The sequence below is a fragment of the Anthonomus grandis genome, chromosome 10, assembly GCF_022605725.1.
Source record: "Anthonomus grandis grandis chromosome 10, icAntGran1.3, whole genome shotgun sequence".
NCBI lineage: Eukaryota > Metazoa > Arthropoda > Insecta > Coleoptera > Curculionidae > Anthonomus > Anthonomus grandis.
Genome location: NC_065555.1, coordinates 20598455 through 20619975, shown reverse-complemented (window position 1 = coordinate 20619975; position 21521 = coordinate 20598455). Strand labels below are relative to the sequence as shown.

Genomic DNA, 21521 nt, shown 5'->3' with positions numbered 1-21521 from the left:
TTGTATTCTTTGTATTCTTTGTATTCTTTGTATGAATTTATAACAATTATACAAAAACGTTAGTCCAACAAATACTGAAAATGGCCGTCGTTATAAAGTCGATGCAATAATACAGACTTAGGAGGAAAAAAAATGAGAATGTTAAAATAGAAATAAACAATAAATAATAATATTACTTAGAGGTCAATTCGACTTAATCAGAGTGAAATCGGATCATTGATTTATAGTTTATCGTGTTAAATAAAGTAATAGTTAAAATAGTTTATACCCTACAAGAAAACATAGAAACAGTGAAGTTATTTTTTGCTCGAGGAAAATTGAGGAAGTATACAAGGGATTCTAAAAACTCATGATTTCCACCCCTATAAGATAAATCTGGTACATGAAATAAATGAAGACGATGAGGATCGGCGCTTGGAGTTCTGTGAGATAACTAGTGAAAGAGGATTATATAATCCCAATTATGTGTTTAATGTTTGTTTCTCAGATGAATTTTCGTTTTTCGTAAACGGCACTGTCAACCGTCATAATTGCCGTTATAGGTCGGACCACAATCTTTATCATTTAATCACAACATTTATCACGAAGCACATACTTAACATCCCCAAAAATGAAACTTTTGGTGTGGTTAAAAATTAAACCTTAGGTTATTACAAGAAGCTATCGATCTAGCAATCACGAACATGATTAAAAATTATAATAATAACAAGCAATAAATTGAAGACTAGTTGATGTTTCAGCAGGATGGTGCGTCCCCTCAATACGTAATAGCTGTCCGCAGTTATTTAAATGAGAACTATCCTGATAGCCAGATTGGACGGAGAGGCTCTGTTGAATGGTCCGCGCAGTCGTCTGATCTTTCACCTCTGGATTTTTTCTGTGGGTTTACCTAAAGAGTAAAATCTATGCTACCCAACCAGATTCAATAAAAGAATTGCGCGAAAGGATTACATTTGAATGCCAACAGATAACACCTGATATGCTACGAAATATGCAACGTCGATTTGAACAAAATCTGTATTATTGTTAAAAATTGTAATAAATGTTAAAATAGTCAATGGTTTGAGAACCGCGAAAGTAAAGTCTTTTAAACTAGGTATAGCTTAAACAAGATATAATTCGAGTCACTATTTCATATAAAATTTTTGAGGAGTTGGCTAAGGGATGGCTAAGGGATGTTGTGTGTTTTTTTCTCATATAATTAATTTTTGTTATGATTAATTTATTTTGTGTTTTATTATCTTTATTTTGTAATTTTTATTTAGATTTTTATTTTTAGGCTGTACATTATAAATTAATTTGTAATATTAATGTAGTTTTGTTGGTAGTTAAAGTACATTACTATTTTAATTTATTTTTTATATTTTGATTGCTAACTGACTGTGTTAAGCATACCTGGAAGTGTGACGAATTTTTTTTAATCTATAGGGCTGCTCCTACTTTTTTTTGACGGAGTCTAGACAAAAAAGTCACTCACATTTCTCTAATTTATTATTATTGATATCTTGATTACTAAAAACTGTTTTAGGTACATATATTTGAAAGTGAGACAAAGTTATAAACATTTTTATATTTCATTCCTCTTCCTAAATTTGTGATACTAATACCCTCCTATATAAAAGCATATTTTATAAATATATTAAATCCGTCAATTTAAATAGTGAATAAACTGTATTACCAGAAGAACATAAGGATATTTCGATTGAACTAATACAAAAATGTTAATGTGCGACTTATTTGTAAGTAAACGCAAAAAAGTCCAAGCGCTTGCAAACTAAAAATACACGAATCGGTTTCTCCCGATGAATCTCTGATGACATTGACCCGTCTGCTACGAGAGGAACAGCGTTCTGCGTTCTACTTTGCTTTAGCCATGCGTTGTTGCCAAATGCTCACCTTCCCGATAAAGCGCGTTAAATCCATTTCGGGCAAAGTCACGTGCTGATGATTGCTCTTAATACACGCGTATCTTTCATGAGAAGTTTTTGCGATAAAATGAGTACAACGATGTAAGGAATTATTGGATTTTTTTCACAAAATGCACCTTTGTTGTTTAAAATTTAAAAAGAAAGCTGTGGCTGAAAGTTTCTATCGTGTACTAAACTTTGAAATTAATCAAACCACTCAGGCGATTCTTTAAAATATTTGGAGAACATTGGTAAATTCTATTTAAGAAGGTTTTCATTTGATCATAGGGTGCATCTACTTTTGTAAAACCATTATTAGCAGGAGCAGTAACCGAGTTAACATAATAAAAGGCTTTTACTACATAAAAGGCTTTGTCAGCTTGTGTTCTTAAAGTGTCAAAAAATTTAAAATCCTCATCTGACGCAATTAAGCTCACAAGACAGTTATGAGCTGTTTGAAAGTAGGAATAAATTTTATTTAAGCTTTGTGCTTTTGCGAAGAATGGCCCTTTTGCAGTAGGGTCTGCTGCTATCGAAAGACCGCTTTTATAAGTTTCCTTAAGTCTGTTGTAAGCTGTAGTACGCTTTAAATTGTACGTTGTAATTTTCTCTGCAGTTGTAGTCATGATGAAACTGTTGTATGAAACTGTTGGAAATTACTTGGTACAATACACAAAATCACAAAAACGACATATTACAAAATGTAAACAGTTAAAGAAAATCCCATAAAAGTTAACAAAAAAAAAGATAAATTTAGAAATAAAAATAAATTTCGTTTGAGAAAATTAGATATTGGTAAATTAGTTTGATGAGAACTGTGAAAAAAAAAATATTGAAACCCGTAAGAGTTGTTAATTTAAAAAAAAAATCGCACAATCCATCAATAATCGCACTGCTACATCAATTAAGAAGTAAACAAACTTTTGGGCAATAAATTGCACGACCTGAGAAAAACCGATTTATTTTTAATTTTCTGCACCGGAGCCGATAGCTGTGAAATGGCGTGAAGTCGGTCAAGACTTTACTTGGAACGCATCTTTTCAATAATTTGTTTTGATGGATGGCATGGAAGGATGAAATTCCGTAAAATACAAAAAATGGTTATTGTTGCTAAACTAAATGGCGCACAATGAAAACCAAATTAAAATATATGAACCGATGGTCATCCGTGTGTAGAATGGACCAACAAATGTCGTCGAATTGCGAATTTAATTCAATGGAAAAAGTGGACTGTATTTATTATTTTAGAAATCGACCCGAATTAAACGCTAAACGTATAAAATGGAAAGTACATGTAGTTCCTCAATTCCATCCAGCAGGGATCCAAGTCGCTGATATTGTCCATTTAGCACAACCACCTTTAATTGTATAATCGTGAAGAGTACTTTATTGTATTGATTGTAATTTGCAACTTTAGAATATAAGTTAAAAAGAAACAAAATTCGGCTCCACGATTTAATTATGTATTCAAGCAGCTATTGCTTTTACTCTCTGTCCACGCGTACAGCGTCAACGTGACGCTGTCGTGCCTTACAGGATGCGCTGAGCGTTTAAATATAAAAATAATATACTAGCTCGTAAAACCGTATTTATACCATTAAATTTATAACACAAAATATATTCACTAAAAATTAAAGATCATAAAAAAAACATCTTACGTAATAGTATAATATTGAAATAGGTGTTGATGCAAATAAAAAACCAAATCGAGGAAATTCCATTAGAAAAAATTATTTTTTCCTATAGTTCTTTTATATGCTTGAAATAAATTATAAACTTTTTTAAAATACCTAAAAGGCATAAAAACTTGTTTGCAATTTTCAAAAGAAAAGCTTAAAAAACTATAGCCTGAAATAAAAATTAAAGATATTCTTTATGCTTTTTAGGTTTCTAGTTTCTCAATGTTGATGTCTTCCAGGCATTGGAAATGATTTAAAATGACTAAAAGAAGCAAAAAATAATGTCAATATTTAAAATAGCATTGGGTAAGCGTTTAAAAATTTAAGAAAAAAACAATTTAAAATTCCTGAATATTTAACAATAACAGTGTGTAAAATTATCTTTTTTTTATAAATGGAAGATCTATCGATGGGAATCAATGGTTTGAATTCCCATTAATAAAGACTTTCTTACGCACAAGTGCCTAAATAAGTTTTTTTAGTCATTGGTGCGTTAAAAGTGAAACTTTATAAACCCTGGAAAGTATGTAAAGTGCGTACTTTAGGCACGGTAGTAGAAAAAAATGTTGCAATAGCCACAGATATGAAATAGATACAATATATTTTTTTATTAATTTCAGTTCTATCAGGTCAATTTTTATGCCTTCCCGGCATTGTAAATTGAAGTAAAAAAATTAAAAGATTACCTAAAGCATGGAAAAAAGTAATCCAAATGTCTGAAATAAAATAAAACTTGCGATGTGTTAGACGTTGATTGCGAAATTTTGACCATATTACATAGTACAAAACAATAATATTTGAACATAGATCAGATATTTGAGTTTTTAATATTATAATTTAAAATGACCTTATTCAAATCCATCCTTTAAGGCTTCAAATATTTTATGCTAATGCAATACCACAAGGAAATTCACGGTAAAAGGAATGCTAATTTGCTTTTTAAATTAAAAATATATTGCCAAATAGATTTACTTTTACCTTCATTCTACCTTTAAAACCGCTGTACCTTTTTACTAACGAAATCATATTAAGTGAAAGAAAAAAATAAATAGTGAAAATAAATAAATATCTACTTAAAATTAAAAAAAATTAAATAGTAAAATAATGCAATATGAAGATGAAATGATTTGCGTATAACCCAAAATAGCAATATTTTGTTTGATCAAAGATAATTTTGCATAGACCGGGTGGTGCGTCGCCGAGCGGAACATAGGAAATCCCATGTAAATTTTAAGGAGGTCAATTATTGGCTTCTCTGTACATTTTACAAAAAAAATGTAAGATAACTTTTTCAAGAGACCAATGTGGCAAACTCTCGTTACTAAGTTGATATTGGGAAATTTTATTACATTCTAATGAAATAGCGTTTTGTAACTGGTTTAGATTCTCAAATTTTACACTTTTTAAATGACCCCACAAAAAGTAGTCATTCAGTGAAAGATCAGGTGACCTGGCTGGCCAAAGTATCCGAACCGTGGACCAATAATATTGCCGTTAAAAGCATTTTCCAAGCACTCTCTAACCATACGGGCATTATGGGCTAGGCAACCATCCATTTGGTACCAGATCATTTGATCTTCCTGAACAAATTCTTCCAAGGCGGGTCCAATTTGATTTTAAAATAAGCCCAAATAGGTTTCAGCGGTTAGATTATAGTCCATAAAAAAAATTTAAATAAGAATTATAAGAATTTTTTAAATGTCTAGACTTAAGGTCAAAATATTCTGTAATATGATAGAGCTATCTCATTTTTTGTCTCATAATTTCATAATACTTGATGGTTTTGTCCTACTGCCTGGCATTGTTTTTCTTAAAAGTACCCTTAGGGTTTAAATACGAAAATGTTAAAAAGTACTTTCTTAAATTGCGTCAAACCAAGTACTGTTCTAAAGAGAATTAAAAGACCTTTCCAATGAGGTATCACTCGACCCCCCTTCTTGTTGATTGTGATTATTAAGTGTCCCCCTCGAAAATAAAATCGACGGGTCCGAGCGTTTTTTTAAAAAGTGAATGGACTGCCCGTAATTGGCTCTGTTTCGTTTTCGATGCGCCACCCGGTATGTCTAACACATAGAGGAACATGATATTTTTAACATGTAAATTTTTTTACTTATGTAAATTAATGAGTTTTTGGTAAGGGAAGACGTAGGAATAGGGGAACATCATTTACACGATGAGTCAAATGGCCAGTGTCAGAGGGTAGTTTGGGAATTTTGTGAATAAGAGCAGCTGTTTCTAATATAAAAAGTGAAAAAAGAGTTAGGATTTTTTCAGAAATGAAAAGGGGTTTGCAAGAATTTCTTAACTTAGCAGAACATAGGTATCTAACTGCTTTTTTTTGAATAACAAAGACAATGTTTACAAGACAAAGTAGCCCCTTATTGGTTAAACCCCAAAAAAGCAAGCCATACCGAATATGAGATTCAATGAAAAGTACACTGAACGTGCAACCACCCCTCCCAGCTCTTGTTTTGCCATTCTTACTGCAAAACATCCAAAAGATAATTTCCCAGCTAAATGTAAAATATGATCTTCAAACCAAAGGCGACCATCAATGGTAATTCCTAGGAACTTGCAGCACTCTTTATTCTACAAGAGGGAATTTTCGTCAAACATCAGACCCCGAACATCGCACTTAAACCCCATAATAGACGTCTTTCTTACATTAAACACGAGCCTGTTGGAAGCACACCACCCTGATAAAATCTGAAGGTCTTCAAGGATACAAGTCTTAATATAATCAGAATTTTTATGGCTCCATAGTATGGTGGTATTATCAGCAAACTGAATGTTAAAAAAGTTATCTTACATTTTTTTTGTAAAATGTACAGGGAAACCAATAATTGACCCCCTTAAAATTTACATGAGTTTTCCTATGTTCCGCTCGACGACGTACTACCCGGTATAAAAAAACTGTTTAAAATTATAAAAACAGACACAAAATAAAATGTATACCTGACTCTTCATAGGATCCGTGTTTATCTGGCACATATATTGACCCCTATCTTCTTCCTGGACATTTTTGATATGCAAATTCCATGTTGTGTAATCGTTATAACTAACCGATATTCGAGGATTATGTGTAATGACGTGGTCGTGAATAGCTTGAATAGCTTTGGTGTCAGCTTTAACCCAGCCTACCTAGAAGTTAAAACAAAATAACTTTACTAGTGTGTTATTTAAAAAGATTATTAAATAGTATATTGACAAGTATATATAAATGTAATAAATAAGTAAAATACATTGGTAAAATATATAAGGTCTTAATCGTGATAAGTCCTGTGATAAATTATAAGTGATGTGTTAGGGCTGACGTTTTATCATGACTAAGGTAATTTAGCGCTGGACGATCTTTACAATTTTCATTTTCGTTGTCGGACGTTGCTGTATCCTGTATACTATGTCGGTGATTCTGGTGAGTACATGAAATGGGCCGTATATTATATAACCTGATTATAGACTTCCCAGCAATAAATAATAAAACCGGTAGAAATCGCCTTTATATTATAACGTGATTTCTTACTGTTACTTTTTAGGTGAAGTTTATGCCGTGTCTGTTTTACAAAGCTCTTGTAGACGGTCGACGTAATGCCTAAGGGTTTTATTTAGCCTTATCGAATCTCTCAGTAATAATAATATCCAAGCTTACCGTTGCCGGAATTCTTTCAGTAGACTCGTGGATATAAGAACAATATGACAAAAGAAATAATTTGCTTAGAGTTAACCACAAATTTCAAATAGGTTTTAAAAATGCGATCAAATATTTTAATCATAGCATCAAAATAAAGAAGACTTGTGCGGGTCTTATTGATTTCTAGCAATTATTATCGTTGGAAATCTAGACTCAAAGTGACTTCCTTGGTCTTAATCTTAATATCTCTCTGGGGATAACAAATCGGCATATTTACTTCTAGAACAGCATGTTAGCTACTCTGCTTCTAGGTTTTATATGAGATAAAGATCAGGCTAGTTACTTAAATAATTCATAGCAAAAGAACAAACACATCAATCCAGAAAAGAAAGGTACTAGAAAAAGGTACTGCCTATGTACAGTCAAAGTAATCAACTACTTACTTGCTTTGACGGTCAGTATTCTTTTGAAATGATTGGTCTTTATCAGAAAAAACAATGTAGAAATATTTGAGCATTTGTAAATGGTTCCATGAGTCTTTGAAAAGCTTCTAAAAAACCATAAATTTTTGCATGAGAATGGAAACTGCACTCAAAACTCTCCAAAATCTTGTCGCACAGATAGAACAGCTTCCTAGCAGCTGTATCCATCAAGTGTTGTAAATGTTGTCTTATATAAAATAAATTAAATTTGCTCAAAGTAATTTTATATTTGACTCTTCAGTAAGGTCTCAACGATTTTACCAAACATTGAAAATAAAAAAATTAGCCAATCACTATCGGGCATTCAGCCAATTCGTGAATTGAAATCAAGTTGCTATCTACCTCAAGTAAGCAGAAAAAGCAAAGCCATAATTATCAAAAATTATGTTTCTGGAAGGCGGAGGTAGCATTCGTTTTAAGGTGGTCGGATCATTAACAAATGTCGCACTAAATTGACAAGCATTTATTTGACTTGGTGATGTCTTTTATATATTATTATAATAAGCTTAAATGACTTTCCATGTAGCTTGAGATCGATTATTAGCCTATTTATAATTATACTTTCCTTTTTACCTCTTTTTTTTAAAATTGATTTTCCTTCGATACCTAGTGAGATAGTTCCAAACAATTTTAGCAAACACTAGGTATATTTCTGGTTAACTTACCTTAAAAAGCTAAATGTATCCCTAATTCAGAAAAGGAAATATCAAACCGCTTTAACGGTCATGTTCTGTACTGTGTAAACTAATTTGGATTTCAGTTCAATAGACCGAGGTCGACATCAACAAAGGCATCTACAAAGGCGGTGAAGCAAACATGAATGTTATTATATTGATACATATAATCCCAATTTATTGTCTCTATTAACCTGCAGAAATGAATTAAATCCAAGTCTGCTAAATCAATAATAGTAATATGAGTAATAGAAAAAATAATAAGTATTAAATCCGATGTTAAATGAATAGGTCTTACTAAGATTTAAAAAAAGTTTTAGAGGTGAATTATCTATTAATGTCACAAATAATTAAAGATGAAGGACCATGAACTAAGAAGACCCTATCTTCTAAAACTTATTATACGTCCCATATATTGAGACTTAGAACATGTCAAAGGAAAAGTCATAGTGTGTTCGGAAAAACCAACAAGAAACAAAAATTCAGTTCTTTCCCTTTTTAGAATGAGGAAAAAGACTTCTAAGATCAATAGCTATAACCTGAAATGGAAAAGAGACATTTTTCTCCTTTTCCATCAAGCCTATGGTAGCAGTATTATTAGCTTTTTGAGCACCACAAATTAAACATCGCTTGAGAGTCTTTATTTAACCAAAATGTGCACATGTTGGAGGACTATGGCAAGAATGAATTATTTTTACCCGTTAAAGTCTAGGAACAAAGGTTTTCCACTCAAAAATTTATTTTCATGGGAAGACGATTAGGAATGAATTTAAAAACAAAGTCATTTGCGACTTTCCATTATGGCTGAGCTAGAATTTTCTGACGCAAACTATCAAAATAAGAACCTATGCGATCAATATCAACTTTACCAACCATAACTTCTTCGAAGAGTGATCTTGTACATCTTGGAAATTTAATAAACGAGATGATGCATCAGGAATAATATGCTGAGAACCTTTCCGGCTAAATCAAAAGTATGCTGTCTCATACGAATGGCCCAACTTACCACTAGGGTTTTTTGAAGAGCTCAATCACAGTAAACTGTAATGGTCAGTAATGACAGTGAACTCAACACATTCGATATAGGGACGGAACATCTCAATATTAAACAGAACAGCGAGACACTGTCTACAACAGAGTAATTTTTTTCAGTCTTGGTAAGAGACCTACCCTACGCTTAAGCTCTTCTCCATCTATTACCTGAGTCAACACTGCTCCCAAGTTCGTGTCACTAGCTCTCTCTGGATGAGAAATCTTTTTGAAAAATCGGGTTAAGAAAGAATGAGTGGGGAAATAAGAAATTTTTTTATTTAAATAAAAGAGGATTCAGCTGCATCTGTGCATTTAATAGACTGCTTCTTCTTCTTTCCCTTAAGAAGATCATTAATCGGAGACTTAATGAAGCGACGATACCAAGAACAAAGGCCTACAAAATAAATTTCGGTTGTGTTTTATGAACGAGGATAATTGACTATAGCCAAAACTTTATCAGGATCAGTCCTAAGAGAATTCGAACCCACAACATATCCAAGAAATTTCAAAGAAGTCTTAAAAAAGTCACATTTGTCCAAATTGATTGTAAGTCCTCCTGCTTGCAGTTTTTAGGCTTAAATGCACGTAAAAGATTAATATAAGAATCAAAATCGCTGCTAATAATAAGAACTTCGTCTAAGTAAGTGTCAACACTGCTGTTATTCGCACTACCAGGTTCATAACAAGGACCAAATATAGCATCAATAAAGCGTTGTTGAGTTTGGGCAGTAGGTCCAAAAGGCATAGTCATAAACTGAAAAACACCCCTACCAATCACTGCAAAAGCTATTTTTTCATTCGAGGATTCCTCTCGAGGGATTAGTCAAAATGCATTTCTGAGATTAATTGAAGAAATGTACCTAGCATTTCGAAGTGAAGTTAAAATCTGCTCTTGGTTTGGTAAAGGATAACTATCTGGCTTGGTAATCTTATTAAGGGGATGACCATCAAAGCAAAACCTCATTTTACCATTTGGTTTTCTGACCACGAGGACTGGTGAACACCAAGAACTTTTAAAAGGTTTTACGACTCAAGATTTCGCTTATCATTAGTCAGAGTGTCTTAAGAAAATAAATTAGAACAACAGTTACTAATATCAGGAGAAATACTTTTTACAATACTAAGATTATCGGTAGTGAAACTACTCTGAAGGTGCCATGAATTGTCTGTAAAATCCACTAGGATATCAAATTGTTGTGCAAAATCACAACCAAAGATAAATGCTAAATGCATGAGACAATGAAGGCACTATAAGAGCACTCACGACCTGACAATGATTATTAAAAAACATAGGTATGAAACTGTCCCTTGGACTACCTGCCTTTTGCCATTAGCAGTATAAATATTTCGAACACTAGATAAAGTAATCTTAAGTTCCAACCTATTTACTATCTCCAAACCTTTCGATCCAACTACAGAAGAAGTAGCTCCAAAATCGAGTAAAAGAATTATAGGAACATCAAATAGATGAATTAGATAGAATATTTGAGGCTTGAGGATAATGAGTAGTGAAACATCCTCTGCGAGACATCCTCTTTATTCATTTTTTTTTGTTGATTGTTAATTTTTTTACAATCTTTTACTCTGACCTTTTGTTCTCCACATTTATAGAAAAAAATATTTTTTTACTTTCATCATCTTTAGAAAGAAGAATTCGTTTTGCCCTACCAACAACATGTGATAAACAAGAGACTTCGAACAAGAAGCAACAGAGTCTATAGACCGAGCTTCAAATTCTTAAATTATATTTCCAATAGATTCTACACTTTTTTCTATATCAGCCTGCTCTGTGGCAAAATCGAAATGAAACTCACTCATGTAGGCGAGAACCTGGGGTTACGTTATTCTCTTTTTAAAAGTCTACCCAAAATGTTTCTTTTATTACTAACATTGTGTTCTGTCCTATCAAGCGAATTTTTAATTCATAATCAAGCTCGTATTCCAATAAATGATTAAGTTGGAAATTATAATACATCATTTAAAAAAAAAAAACATTTACAAAATTTATCAAATAAAAATGTTTAATACTGAAATTAATTTTTCAATCAAATTTATTTTTCTTCCTTTCCCAAATCTTCTCAAGGAAATGTCAACAAATGTTTTCTTTAATTAGACTAAATGATATCAAGATCTTCACAAGAATAAAGAAAGATTGACTAAAAGTTAGGCAATGATTGAATTTTTAGTAAAAGTAATATCATATATTTTTCATCAACTTTTGTCTACTACAATAAGTAATAAATATGTATTATATTACTTATATATATATATATATATATATATATATATATATATGACTAGTAATATAATAGTCTATATATATATATATATATATATATATAAGTAATATAATATATATCTACATATAAATACGTAAGTAGGTGGTGCGTCGCCGAGCGGAACATAGGAAAACCGTAGAACAAGGAAAATGTAAATTTTAAGGGGGTCAATTATTGGCTTCCCTGTACATTTTATAGAAAAAATGTAAGATAATTTTTTGAAGAGACCAATCTGGCAAACCCTTGTGCAAAGTTTCAAGAAATTTTAGTAAGCGAATCTTGAATTATTCAATTAAATGTAATTGCAAAATTGTCAAATTTTTCGGTTCAGGTAAAACCAAACGGGCACCAGTAAAATGAATATTGTCACTGACGTGAGGAAAAGTGTCAATAAATAAATCAGTGATAGTCGATATTTGAAAACAAGTAGGAATTATTCAATCGACGAAAAAATAGCCATAAATAAGTGGGATTATGCGGGAAACAGTTTTAGAGCAGTATCTGAAATGTTTTCAGTTTATTTCCCCACCAATCCCATTCCGTCCATTTCAACTATTAAACGTATTGTCAATAAGTTCGAGTCCAGGTACCGTAATAAATAATTGTAAATGTTCAACTAGTACCGTAATAAATAATTGTAAATATCGAAAATAGAGCCGAAGAAAGAGAGAACAGAGCGAGGGTTCTTGGGCAAAAGATAAATAAACATCATACAACGGTATTGGGCACTTAAAAACACTAAAAAAACACAAATATTATTCGTATAAATTCGAAAACATCAAGAGCTGCAGGAAGGAGATGAAGAGCGAAGAATGGCATTTTGTTTTGAAATGATAGAAAGAGCAAATAATGATAGGATTTTTTTAAGAAATATTTGTTTTACGGATGAATGTACATTTACCCTCAACAATGAACCAAATGTATTGGAGCCAAGAAAATGAACATCGGCTTTGTTCATACTCGGACACAATATTCCCAAAAAACAAATGTATTCGTGGGAATTCTCGGACACCATATCATTGGACCCTTTTTTATGGACTATAACCTAACAGCTGAAACCTATTTGGACTTATTTAAAAATCAAATTGGACCCGCCTTGGAAGAAGTTGTTCAGGAAGATCAAATGATCTGGTACCAAATGGATGGTTGGCCGGCCCATAATGCCCGTATGGTTAGAGAGTACTTGGAAAATGCTTTTAACGGCAATATTATTGGTCCACGGTACCGGATACTTGGTCAGCTGATCTTTTACCTTTTCTTTTTGTGCGGTCATTTAAAAAGTGTCATTTATATTGTATTATATTGTATTGTATGTTACATCTTATAGTGTAAAATTTGAGAATCTAAACCAGTTAGAAAACGCTATAGAATGTAATAAAATTTCCCAATATCAACTTAGTAACGTTAGAAATTAATTTTATGATTGGTTAGGATATTGTTTAGCTGTTAATGGGGGGTTGTTTGAACATTTGATTAATTGATGTTTTTATGTAATTCTCTATTATTTTTAAAAAAGCTATTAAAAAGTATTTAATTTAATTTAATTTTATTTTATTTTTCCACACTTAATCAAATATTAAGAGTTCTGTTCTCTCTTTTTTCAGATCTATTTTCGATCTTCTGAGATAAACATTTACAATTATTTATTGCAATGTCTTTGGACTCGAATTTACTAACAATAAGTTTAATGGTTGAAATGGACCAGATAGGCTTGATGGGAAAATATATTGAAAATATTTCAGATACTGCTATTGGTTTAATTAAATTCTAAGTATGATATAATTTTTTTTTTAATAATCGATAATAATAATTGTTATTGGTTTAACTTCATTGTTATATTAAATAAGAGTTTAGATAATAAAGTAATGTTAACGTCTCTTACTTTGAATGTATGGTTGTGAGATTGATAAAACAGATTTTTTAAAAGGTTAAACAAATATAAAGAATACTGGTCTTTCTGGAGTCACTCGTGAAACATCACAGAATTCAACACCATCACACCCTCAAGGCGGAGCAATCGAATGAGAAAAAATTAAAATGGATAAGCAAAGAAAACCGGAAAACGAAAACCTTGAAACAATTTTCTAATGATAATAACCAAGTCACTGGCATGATGCCGGTACAAATAAAGAAATGGTCTACCACTCACCTCACTAAGTTTCACTTCCAATTAAATCTTAGGCATCCTGCTGAGAAATTACCAAATCATTTTAAGAAGAGGTAAAAGAGGTTTCATTAAAGCCAAATTAATCAATAGTTTAGGTAACTTGCATCTTCTTTTGTTGGGCCAGAAACTTCTTCAGATATTGACTTTGACAAGTGAAAACAAATTAAGAAGCAGAAAGATTCGGGTACTTCCTCAAGTTAGGAAATCCACGTAGTGATGCTAGGACTACCAATACACCGGAAACGTGTTTCAGTTATTAATTTGAGATGAGCAATAAATTATATTTTAGGTATATTAATCATTAGAAGTTGTTAGTTTATTAACTTGATAATTAAAAATAAGTGATATGATTTATTTAAGCAATGAATGGAGCATTGACTTAATTTTAATAAAATTAATTTTAATAGAGAAATAAAATGCATTATTTTAAATGCCCAAAAAGAGAGTTGCTACAAAACTTTTTTCCTGCCATTTAAATGCTTTCTGTTATCGACGTAGAATCGGTCTATTTTTAACAAGTACTTACTTTTGTTCTTGGGGACCAGTTGATTTTTTTTTACTTTTTGTCAGTACTAAAAAAAAATTATCCACAATTATTTAAAGTGTGCCCTGGTAACGCGGTAGGAGGGAAATGCGAAATCTTCGTAAGGTTCGAAGTTTAAACCTTAGCCTCGGTATGGTCTTCTGGCTAACTTTTTCTTTTTTCGTACTTTCGGAAAAAAAAGGGATACTAAATACGGAGAGACAAAGAATTTTAATATATATTATATTCTGGAATACAGTTCATTTAAATAATAATTTCTGGATGTCATGTTTCGGAGAACCATGATGTGTTATTGATGTTTTTAATACGCTTCGCTCTTTAGTTAATAAAAAGTAACACCTACACTCAAAACCTCCATATATCAAAATTATGTCAGTATCCCGAAATTAATCGGCAATAAAATTCTTCTTGAAAAAGGTTCTTATGTCTGCATTACTAACTCTAGGAATACAATTTTTATTAATATAAAGCAAAAAAAATTCATTTTTGTGTTGACATTTTACGCATTGTTTGGCAAATAAACAGCCTAAGTGGTTTATGTAAATCCACATTTTTTTATATGTTATATCATTTTGACACGATTGTTTTCTTCGGGTCCAGTCCACAAATCGAAGAAGAAAAGGAATTCGCGCTTTTCAGCAAAAAAGCATAAGCATCATGAGATCTATAACTAAAATAGGATGGTTCACTAGCATTGACCCCCATTCCGTGTTACTTCAATACACAGTAACACGTATGCAATACGCGATGTAGCTTTCTTTTTCTTTCCCAGATGCTTTTCTTACGGCTCCCTCGGTATCATCTGCTGACATGTTTACAAAACTGAAGATATATATTGAGTTTGATTCTTGATAATTTGGGATGGTATTTGATCATTTTATTGAAATAAATATATGTAGCATAGATATTGTAATTCTTGTACAACGAATTGGTAATTGAAAAAGTATAATGTTTATGTTAATTTTTCAATATGACTCGAACGGTAAAAAGTGATTCTATCAGAAATGAATGCGTTTGGTTTGTGAAAATTGTAAGAGACATATTAGTTATGGACTCAATAGTGTTAATCCTTATAAATATTTTACTTATGTGTTTCCTGTATTATATTTCGCTTTGCATGCTAACTTTAGATTATATATTAAGTTACACGACGCAGGATAAGTAAATCTTTGTTCTTTACTTCACGTATTAATGTATTCTTGTTGAAGAAATTAAAATTGGGTTTTTTTAAAAGACGCTTAAATCAACCCGGAACGTAAATGGCGCAGTCGGTAGGATCGGTTCAGTTCTATTCGATAAGAAACATATCGTGAACGTGAGTTTTAACTCTTTAGAATCGATTCGAACGTAATTTCGCACAAGAATGACGTGATAGCGAAGACACTGGTTCACCACCGAGGTATAAGAAGGCTGACAACTCACCACTATCGAAACTGGTAAGTGCCCAATTTTTCCTCAAACCTTTCCCCTAGATTGAATTGTCCAAGTGGAAAGTTTAGGTTAAGATTTGATTGATTTAATTGATTTATTGCTTATTATACTATATATCAAGCACGGAACTATACAATTGAGTATATTACGATAAATATTGTATTGAATTTCAAAAACTAATTTTACGTCATAATTCAACGTATTGAATTTATTTAGATATTAAGCATTTAATTTTGAAACATTTCTCTAGAGATAAATCCCTTGATTTTACTCTTTTCTTTATAGCGAAGGAAGAAAGTTTGAAAGTATTCTTCTTTTAAGAATTTATTTTAATTTTTGAAAATTAACCAATTGTAATTGAATAATTCTACCCATTCAATTTCATTTTATTTTTATTTAGGAATATTCTATTCACAGAATATAATTACGTAATGAATAGCATTTGCATTTTATATTGCTAATTGATTTATTTAATAATCCATAATTTTATGTCAGAAACTAGCGTTGACAATTTAGCAGAACAATTTTTCAGAACCCTCAATTTAAGATCGAGAACTATTGAAATACGTAACAATATGCCTAACGCACTTGAAAATATCCCTAACGCTAACGGACAAGTAGCGGCCGTTAATTACACAGTTTTAAAGATCTATGTGGGCACAATTTTCCCTTATAATGGTGATCCAACTACACTGAATACATTTATTTCAGCTGCGGAATTTTTATTTGAAACTTATGGTAATCAAGATGACCCTATTTTAAAGAATTATTTAATTAGAACCATAAGAATGAAATTAGTAGATCACGCCCAAATACTAGTAGGTAGCCGTATGGAACTAATAACTTGGGAACATATCAAAAATGTATTATTAGATTGTTTTGGCGACAAACGTAACTTAGAATGTTTAGAACAAGATTTATTCGTAGCAACCCCACACAAATTCGAAAAACCTCTTGAATTTGCAAAAAGACTTCAAGTTTTGCGTAGCACTCTAGCCCAAAAAATAAATGGTTATTCAGATAACGAAATGGGCCCTGAAACAAAAGTAATTTATCTAAGGCAATATGATTCGGTTTGTTTATGTACTTTTATCAGAGGATTAAACAACCCTCTTCAAAGTATAATAAGATTTAAAAACCCCGATTGTATTGACATGGCTATGACAATGATTAATGAAGAAGAGATTTTCCATTACACGCAAAATCTATTTAAACCCATGACACCTTTAAACAATAATAATAATAACACTAATAAACAATTAACCATACAACAGAAAACAAATAATTACCCACAAAAAAATTTTAACACAAATACACCATATTATAATCAAAATCAAATTAACAACAATTATAGAATACCACAAAATTATTTTAACACACAACCCCAACAACATCATTCTTTTAACAGAAATATGCCGCTTACAAATAATATTTATGCTGCTAATTATAACAATAATAATTATAATCACACACATAGGTCAAGTTTTCCCACTGGCCCAGTACACATACAACCTAGGCAACTACCTCAACGTCCCTTGCCTATAAATCAACAAGTCTTTAGCACACCTAGAAATGTGTTCAAACCAACAGGTCAAGTACCCCCAAATAAACCAGAGCCTATGTCAACTAGGACAAACTATACAATACCACAAAGGTCAAACCATTTTAGACCTACACAATCTTTTAACCACCAAGAAATTTTACAAAATGATTTCCAAATAAATCATAACGAAGAAAATACTTTTAACAGCGAATATGACAACCCCAATTTAAGACAAATACCCCCTGATAATTCCATTAATCAATATAATGATTATAATTATAATGTTAATCAATACCCTATAAATGACGTCTCAGAAAATCAGTGTATCGATCAAAATGATTATTCTGATAATCAATACCCCATTAATGATTATGCCGATAATCAAAAATTTTTTTGCTTAGATAGCCCACCGACGAATTCAAAATAACGATAGATTTAAATAACCAAGAATTTTATAACAGATTACCATATGTAATAATTCAACAACCCCCTATGAAATTATGAATTGACACAGGATGTTATCCATCCATGATAAAATCATCTATTGCCGAAAAATATTTCTCTGAAACGATTTTCCAATGTTCATCTCATTTAAAAACAAACGTAGGTGAAAAGGAACTTTTATACAAAGCTAATATACCCGCATTTAAAGAATTTAAAACTAATTTCAATATAGAATTTATTTTATTTGATTTCCATAATTTTTACGACGGAATTATAGGCCTTCGTGAATTAACAAATTTCAGTCTTAATATTGACCTAGTAAACCAGATGCTGATAAACTCAAAAATAACGAACGTAACAATTCAATTTTACTACAGAGAACCCGATACAACCTTTAAATTAACAGTAAATGCCCATGAAGTAATAAGTGCAAAAGTACCCGTAGCAACACGATATACATGTGACGTAATAATACCTGAAGGTACTATAGATTAGCTATACGTGCCCGAAACTCTATGCACAGTAAAAGACGGTTTTGCCCGTGTAGACATTTTTAACAATACAAACGAAAATATCACTGTTGACCTAATTAAAACCATAGATTGTTATCTTTTACCGGAAAATGAAAAAGAAAACTATCATTTCTTTCATATTGATAATATAATAAATGAAAATTATATATGTAAAAAAAATAAATACCCAAATAATTTTGACAGAAATAAACTCGATATAATTAATTTAATAAGACACGAACATCTAAATAATGAAGAAAAAAATCGACTTTTTAAATTGATCAAAGAATTTTCCGATATATTCCACGATGAAAATGAAAAATTAAGTTTTGCCACTAAAATAAAGCATGAAATTAGAACACAAGACGAACTTCCTATACATACTAAATCTTATCGATATCCATTTATACACAAGGAAGAAGTTCAAAAACAGATTAACAAAATGCTTAATGATGGAATAATTAGACCAAGCTCAAGCCCGTGGAGCAGTCCTATATGGATAGTCAGCAAAAAACCAGACGCAACTGGCAAGCAAAAATGGCGTATAGTAAATGACTACAGAGGCGTAAATGCGAAAACATGCGAAACAAACGCGTATATCGATGATAGATACCCTCTACCAAATATTAACGACATACTAGATAAACTAGGACGCTGCATGTATTTTTCAACTATTGACCTCTCATCTGGATTCCATCAAATCGACATGGCGCCCAATTCAATAGAAAAAACCGCATTCACCATCGAGAATGGACACTATGAATATGTTAGGATGCCATTCGGACTTAAAAACGCACCAGCTACGTTCCAACGTATAATGGATGATGTATTAAGAGACTTACACGGCAAGCTATGTCTCGTATACATGGATGATATTATCGTATTTTCAGCCAGCTTAGCTTAGCGAACACGTTAAAAATCTGAAACTAGTCTTTTAAAAATTAAGAAACGCCAAATTAAAAATTCAGATAGATAAGTCAGAATTTTTGCGCAATGAAGTCGAATTTTTAGGACACGTAATCACTAAAGAAGGAGTCAAACCTAACCCAAGAAAAATCGAGGCGATTCTAAAATTTCCTATACCAAAAACCCCTAAACAAATTAAATTATTCTTAGGACTTTTGGGGTACTATAGACGATTTATAGATGGATTTGCTAAGATCACCAAACCATTTACCAAATGCCTTAAAAAAGGAGCTACAATTAAACATACCCCCGAATTTATTAAAGCCTGAAATATGTAAAAACCTCTAATGCAATGACCCCATACTACGATACCCCGACTTTGAAAAGCCGTTTATTTTGACAACCCATGCTTCGAACATAGCAATTAGCGCAGTATTAAGTCAAGGAAAGATAGGCCAAGACTTACCAATAGCATACGCATCACGGACCTTAAACCAAGCGGAATGCAATTATTCAACAATAGAGAAGGAACTATTGGCCATCGTTTGGGCAACGAAACATTTAAGACCCTACCTATTTGGAGGAAAATTTGTGATAATAACAGACCATAAACCGTTACAATATCTTTTCAGTTTAAAAGAACCAAATTCGAGATTAGTCAGATGGCGTTTGAAATTAGAAGAATTTAATTATGACGTTAAATACAAGAAAGGAACTCGAGGAATACTAACGCTGACGCCCTATCTAGAGTAGAAATCCACATGATGGAAAACTACTCAATTATTGGAAGCCCTGGAAGTATTGTTGAGGATATAAATTAATTTATTACTGACGAAAACATCTCCTTAGATGACTGAGATAACCTACAAGAAATATTTAAGCCCGTAAATTTAAATGACGAACAAACAGAACCTCAAAATAAAAATAAAATAAATATTATATCTAATATTCAAATAAGACCACCATTTCAACAAATAAATAATTCTAACGGAGAAACTGTCCATTCAGCAGTTGAAAACCCTATATTAAATATACCCATTACCGAGAATTGTCTTAACACCTACAAGAATCAAATAATCATTACTCACAACGCTAACAAAAAATATCATGTCTTTAAAACTAGTCATTTTAAAAACAAAACGCGATACCATCTAACTTTATCCAATAATTTTGAAAATGAAATTATATTCTTCTTTAAAGAATACATAAACCCAAAAACTGTACAGGGTGGCCAAATAAGAATGCGAGGTACTGTATCTGGGAAACTATTCATCGTAGAAGCTTGCGATAAAAAAATTTATTACTAAAATGGCCAAGAGAATGACCTGGAAAATATTTTCAAGTTTCTAAAATGGCCGCTAGGGGGCGCAACTGCAATCTTGAATCTAGAAAACTGATGTTTCTGTAAATTTTGCTGAATTAACCTAATAAAAAAATAGCTGATTATTAAAGTAGAGACTAATCCGAACCTTTTTTATTTGAATAGTTTTGCTGTATCTCTAAAAATAAAGTGGTGGGGGGTGTTCAAAAGTTGGCTTAAAACACACCCTGTATACTAAAAACGCCTTAGCCGATTTTATCAAACTTAGGCTAGTTGAAAAGAGCTATTATTAAGCTACGAATATTATTATATTTCATGTTTTTTTAGTTTTACATCTCGCCGCTAGAGGGCTTTTTTCGGCTTTCTGACACAAATGACCAATTTTCTCAAAAAACATAAATGCGTTGATAAGATTTTTTTTTTCATAGAAAAATAGCTAAATGATGTCTAAATAATCTTGCGAAAACCACAACTCGATATCTTGTTCCTAACCTAAAATATAGGCCAAAGAATATTTTATACCCTTAAATTTTAATTTTTTTATACTAATTATTTTGGAATTTTTTAAAATTCACTACTTTTGAAAACAAAATTTACCGTTTTTGAAAATATTACCTAATATCACTAAAAGGTAAGTATTAATAATGCTTATATCAAAAATCAGACCTATTTTATGTTATATATTCACTATGGATATAATACGAAAAAAATAATTATTCGAAAGCAGGCCATGGAATGCAACAAAACAAATGTCTACTCAAATTATAAACATTCCTCAAATTGTCAATAGTAAGTTGTCAAAAGTTTTACGTTACTTGAGCATTTTTTGTTTTTGCAAAATGCGTTTTACGAACGATGAAGCTGTTGATATGCTTGTGGTTTATTTTGAATGTCTTCAAAATGCTGCAGTAGCAAAAAGAGTTTATGCTGCTCGATATCCAAATCGAAGTCCTTGCGATATTAGATTTT

The 21521-nt window shown here is 31.5% G+C and overlaps 1 protein-coding gene across 1 annotated transcript in view; it reads right to left on the bottom strand.

Annotated features, from left to right (window-relative positions):
- LOC126741436 (lachesin-like) overlaps nucleotides 1-15207 on the bottom strand; it is a 270892-nt gene extending 255685 nt beyond the window's left edge. The window contains exons 1-2 of the mRNA XM_050447841.1: nucleotides 15181-15207; nucleotides 6542-6727 (exon numbers count right to left, since the gene is read on the bottom strand). Coding sequence (XP_050303798.1) covers nucleotides 6542-6727; nucleotides 15181-15207 — 213 coding nt within the window. The remainder of the gene's footprint in view (nucleotides 1-6541; nucleotides 6728-15180) is intronic.
- Between the last annotated feature and the right edge of the window lie 6314 nt (nucleotides 15208-21521).